At 37.2% G+C, this 6,000-nt stretch overlaps 1 protein-coding gene across 1 annotated transcript in view; it reads left to right on the forward strand.

Annotated features, from left to right (window-relative positions):
• The window catches only part of LOC132559554 (molybdenum cofactor sulfurase-like), a gene marked incomplete at its 3' end in the record, with an annotated part of 41,284 nt that extends 36,538 nt beyond the window's left edge, over positions 1 to 4,746 (forward strand). The window contains exons 6-8 of the mRNA XM_060224181.1: positions 3,306 to 3,505; positions 3,765 to 3,881; positions 4,288 to 4,746. Coding sequence (XP_060080164.1) covers positions 3,306 to 3,505; positions 3,765 to 3,881; positions 4,288 to 4,746 — 776 coding nt within the window. The remainder of the gene's footprint in view (positions 1 to 3,305; positions 3,506 to 3,764; positions 3,882 to 4,287) is intronic.
• Positions 4,747 to 6,000: the final 1,254 nt, after the last annotated feature.

The raw sequence follows: 6,000 nt of genomic DNA on the forward strand, positions 1-6,000 counted from the left end.
CACCAAGAACAGACAATTAACACGCTGTATCACTGAGCAAAAATTAGCACTTTCCAAGCTTTAGAGGTGTCAAGAAATTTTCGTTAGAATGAATTCTTAAACCTCTTCTCATCTGACCAACACCTAGTTTGATTGGTATGATTAAATTATCAAATTAAGAGAAAAGACTTCTAAGTTCATTATCATCAGCACAACATTCTTTCCTCAGTAATTCACATAAGTACATAAGTTCCATAATGACACAGGTTCCTTTTGTATGAGATAAGATTATCTTTTTATATCTTTACCAATTGAAAAAATGTCATATGGTCTTAATTAGTCTTAATTAGCGATAATTTTAGCCAACAGGATTTGTGTAATGATTTATAAAATTATTGCCATTTCTTTTCAGACTTTTTTCTAAAAGATTGTTCCTTTGCAATTCTCAGATGCATTAAATTTTTCTTGTGAAATGAATTGTTTCCTGCAATCAAAGACAACTTAATTTGTAGTTATTGTCCAATTATATTCGGCCTTGAAATTGATAATACTTTAATTTGAATTTTTAAAACAATTGAACTTTTGTGATTGGTGCATTGGAATTCCCTGGTGTAATGGATCCTTTTATTCAATCAAACATGTGTTGATTTGAAACGCTGGTTCAATTATTTCTTGTCCTTGGAATTAATGATGTTTTAATTTCTGTTTCTGAAATATTTATGTCCTTCCTGTTAAATGTGTCACATTTCCCTTTGTTTTGGGGAAGATTCATTTGTCTGTTTAAAACCTCATTGGAAATTTGTTTTCATTTTCAGATTTTAACACTTGCATATAAATTAGCTTCATATCTTCTTTCAATTTACTTTCAACTTTTTAAAAATTTTTAATCATTGTGACCATTAATTAACTGAGGTGTAGTTGAGCACATGATTTATTTAAGATACACTCAGCATGTCATTGTTCATGTCAGTATAGATGTTGCTGATATGACAAGTTACCTGAAAAATATACATGTAATCTGTTTAAGGACAAGGGGCTACCTTGGGTCCTAAAAAAAATGTTTTACTGTTTGTTTTAAAAGTGTTGAAATGTACACCTGGGTTTAAGTAATTCTACACTTTTGCTTGCCTATCTAAGTTATGTTTTCAAAAGATATTTCTTAAAAAGGGAAATTCCACTCATTTACAGTATAATATTCTCAGAAATCAAGTTGTTATCTTTTTAATTTTAATGATAGGACCTAACCCTTCCATTTTGGCTTCTACCCTCACATTGATGGTTTTGTGTATTACTGACAGGACCCCCACCCTACCATTACAGCCCCCCACCCTCACATTGATGGTTTTGTGTATTACTGACAGGACCCCCACCCTACCATTACAGCCCCCCACCCTCACATTGATGGTTTTGTGTATTACTGACAGGACCCCCGCCCTACCATTACAGCCCCCTACCCTCACATTGATGGTTTTTTGTATTACTGACAGGACCCCCACCCTACCATTACAGCCCCCTACCCTCACATTGATGGTTTTGTGTATTACTGACAGGACCCCCACCCTACCATTACAGCCCCCTACCCTCACATTGATGGTTTTGTGTATTACTGACAGGACCCCCACCCTACCATTACAGCCCCCTACCCTCACATTGATGGTTTTGTGTATTACTGACAGGACCCCCACCCTACCATTACAGCCCCCCACCCTCACATCGATGGTTTTGTGTTTTACTGACAGGACCCCCACCCTACCATTACAGCCCCCCACCCTCACATTGATGGTTTTGTGTATTACTGACAGGACCCCCACCCTACCATTACAGCCCCCCCCCCTCACATCGATGGTTTTGTGTTTTACTGACAGGACCCCCACCCTACCATTACAGCCCCCCACCCTCACATTGATGGTTTTGTGTATTACTGACAGGACCCCCACCCTACCATTACAGCCCCCTACCCTCACATTGATGGGCTTTGTGTTTTACTGACAGGACCCCCACCTACCATTACAGCCCCCCACCCTCACATTGATGGTTTTGTGTTTTACTGACAGGACCCCCACCCTACCATTACAGCCCCCCACCCTCACATTGATGGTTTTGTGTTTTACTGACAGGACCCCTGCTCTACCATTATGGTCCCCTAACTTAGCTTGTTAGTTCTTGTTAATTTTATCCTTAGGGCTTATATCCTCAATAAAACATATTTTAATTTCGGAAATTTAAGATTGCTTTTCTTCAAATATTTAGTCCCCTCTCCACCCAACATCTTACCATTGACATTATAAGGACTTAAATCGCTTACTTCTGCATCTTAACTGCTTTTTGACGAAGAATTCATATCAAATCCATCATGTAGTCAAAATTGTTCTGTGACATAAGAGAGATAACTCTTGTATTTTACAAAAGACCTGTCATTGTTTCATATCTCTTTGTAGCTTCCTTCGTTTGTTTGCGGTTTTTTTTTCCCAGATTTTTTTCCCTTAAGTTATTTTTCCCCTAATGCACAAACAATTCAGACTTACATTATATTTTACAATTTAAAAAAAATATGATGCAACTTTTTCAACATTTCAGCATTTCTTTTATAAAGCATTTCTCAAATTTGTTATCCCACCATGATTGCCTGTCCCTCTGTCCTTTCGTGAACCATTTTTGTTATTGCTTTTTCTTGAGAAGAACAAGTTGGATCTTTCTCAAATTTCATGTATAGGTTTCCCTCAATCCTTAGTTTGAATTCAAATCTGATCAGAGAAACAATATGGCTGACAGGCAACCATCTAGGATTTTGCCTAGTAAAGATTGTTATTGCTATTTCTTGAGAAGTGTTGAATGGATCTCTCTCAAATATAATGTGTTGGTTCCCCTTGGCCCCTAATTGTGCCAGTTTGATTTTGGGAATGATCAGAGAAACAAAATGGCCAACAGGCAGCCATCTTGGATTTTGATTTTGAAAATGTTTTATTGCTTTTACTTAAGAACTGCTACATAGGTCTTTCTCAAATTTGTTGTGTTTGTTTCCCTTGATCCTTAGTTGTGCCAGTTTTATTTTAGAACTGACTAGAAAAACAAAATGGCTGACAGACAGCCATCCAGGGACCAGGTTACTGTCTTGAATTTGGCAGTTAAAGATTATTATTGCTATTTCTGCAGAGGATTAATGTTCAAATTTTTTGCCATTAAGAGCAAAAACAGAGAAGAGACAAGAAAAGAAAGGGAAAAGATAGAACTTTCAAAGAATAAATAAAGATCAAACAATCTTGGGTGCCAAGTTCCCTCAGGGATCTCTTGTTAATATATCTTGGTATTTTTTATTTCAACACCAGGGGGTATTGAGAGGATTTCCCAGCATACTTTTACCATTGCACAATATTTCCATCACAATCTTTCATCGTTACACCATGGTAATGGACGTCCAGTGGCTGAAATTTACTGTGACAACAAGTTCGATGACATTCAAACTCAGGGGCCAATAATCAACTTTAATCTGAGACGAGCTAATGGAGATTACGTAGGCTTTGCAGAGGTAATCATAGATTAACCAATAGCTAGAGAATTTACCTACAAATACATTTGTCCTGTAATAAGCCCATCCCCCTGCCTTTGAGTGAGAGATAATATGTGAGCTGTCAGGACTTTTCAAAGAATAATAATGCTGATTTTCTGTTTCAATCTCTGTTAATCAGCTGGCATACCTGTCGTAATTTAACATGATTAAAATGTCTTTGTACTTTTTATTATTTTATTACCTGTTGTAATTTATGATAATTCTTTGCTCCCTCCAGGTAGATAAGATGGCACAGTTATACAACATACATCTGAGGACTGGCTGTTTCTGTAACATTGGAGCCTGTCAAAAGTACCTTCATTTGTCATCAAAGCAGGTTAAAGATAATTTTCAGGTACACACTACTTTAACGAGAGTCTCTATGAGTCTAGGTCAAATTTAGATTACAGGCATGAAATGTTGGTGTATGATGCAGTTTTTTTTGTAGTATATCCGAATCACAAATATGCATGAGATTATCTTCAACAACACTTGTGATTGAATACTGAAATACTGTCCTACTTTTTTCGTAGGTTCAAAATTTTGTCATTGTAGCAAAACTTTAAAGCAAAAAGAATGCATTTTCATGGAATTCCTGAATAAGACTTTCCTTTTTTCTTTTTTTTAGATTTTATTCCATTTATTGTAAACAGTCTGCTTAGTGTATAATATCAAATGAGTAAATATAACCAAGTTATGTTTCAAAATTATTTATTCATGATGAAACAAACTTTTGTAAAATGATTATCTCCCTTTTGTAGGCGGGCCACAGTTGTGGGGACAGTAGAGATCTGATTGAGGGAATTCCCACAGGGTCGGTCCGGATTTCTTTTGGATACCCATCCATTCTCAAGGATGCACAGATCTGTTTGAATTTCATAACTGAATGCTTTCTAGAAAAATCTGGAGAAAAGTTTAATTTCCTGAATATGTCCCTGCAAGATTTCCATTCTGATCATTTGTCCCATTCAGAATCAGAAGCGAACAGACAGCCATCATGTTTTGACAACTCAGAGTCTGGTTTCTCATCAGAGGAAGAATTTAAAGACTGCCGATCAGAAGAGGTTTTGGAAACAGTATTACATAAACAATATGACCAATCAGAGAGTCTGTCACTGTCACCTTTGGAAAAGGTTCATATCTTAGAAAGCTGTGATGAACACACAAAAAGACTTACAGGAATCATGTTATACCCTGTAAAATCCTGTGGGGCAATGGAGGTAGGTCAATGTTGGTGATATGTTTTCTGTTGTTATCTTTGGATGAGTCGGTAGAGCGACAGGCTGGGAACTTGTTGGCAGTGGTTTGATTACTTGTAGAAGAGAATAGATTTCTAGATATTGAGGCTACTAGAGTTTGACAGAATGCTGAAACTATTAGAGTTTCAAGGAGTACTGAGCCTACGAGACTTTCACAAAATAATGAAACTACTAGATTTTCATAGAATACTGAGACTTTGAATATTGATGCTGCTACAGTTTTACAAAGTTGTTGAATCTATCAGATTTTGGTGGTATACTGAAGTTAAGTGTTTCACTGAATACTGAGGGTATCATAGTTTGACAGGATATTGTGACTACTAGAAGTTGACAGGATACTGGTACCTCTAGAGTCTGATGGAATACTGAGGATACTAGAGTTTGAAGGAATACTGAGGATACCAGAGTGTGAGAGAATACTGAGGATACCAGAGTTTGAAGGAATACTGAGGATACCAGAGTTTGAAGGAATACTGAGGATACCAGAGTTTGAAGGAATACTGAGGATACAAGAGTTTGAGAGAATACTGAGGATACCAGAGTTTGAAGGAATACTGAGGATACCAGAGTTTGAAGGAATACTGAGGATACCAGAGTTTGAGAGAATACTGAGGATACCAGAGTTTGAGAGAATACTGAGGATACCAGAGTTTGAGAGAATACTGAGGATACCAGAGTTTGAAGGAATACTGAGGATACCAGAGTTTGAAGGAATACTGAGGATACAAGAGTTTGAGAGAATACTGAGGATACCAGAGTTTGAGAGAATACTGAGGATACCAGAGTTTGAAGGAATACTGAGGATACCAGAGTTTGAAGGAATACTGAGGATACCAGAGTTTGAAGGAATACTGAGGATACCAGAGTTTGAAGGAATACTGAGGATACCAGAGTTTGAGAGAATACTGAGGATACCAGAGTTTGAAGGAATACTGAGGATACCAGAGTTTGAAGGAATACTGAGGATACCAGAGTTTGAGAGAATACTGAGGATACCAGAGTTTGAAGGAATACTGAGGATACCAGAGTTTGAAGGAATACTGAGGATACCAGAGTTTGAAGGAATACTGAGGATACCAGAGTTTGAAGGAATACTGAGGATACCAGAGTTTGAGAGAATACTGAGGATACCAGAGTTTGAAGGAATACTGAGGATACCAGAGTTTGAAGGAATACTGAGGATACCAGAGTTTGAAGGAATACTGAGGATACCAG

The sequence above is a fragment of the Ylistrum balloti genome, unplaced genomic scaffold, assembly GCF_031769215.1.
Source record: "Ylistrum balloti isolate Yb309-2 unplaced genomic scaffold, AGI_CSIRO_Ybal_v1 Utg370932, whole genome shotgun sequence".
Taxonomy (NCBI): domain Eukaryota; kingdom Metazoa; phylum Mollusca; class Bivalvia; order Pectinida; family Pectinidae; genus Ylistrum; species Ylistrum balloti.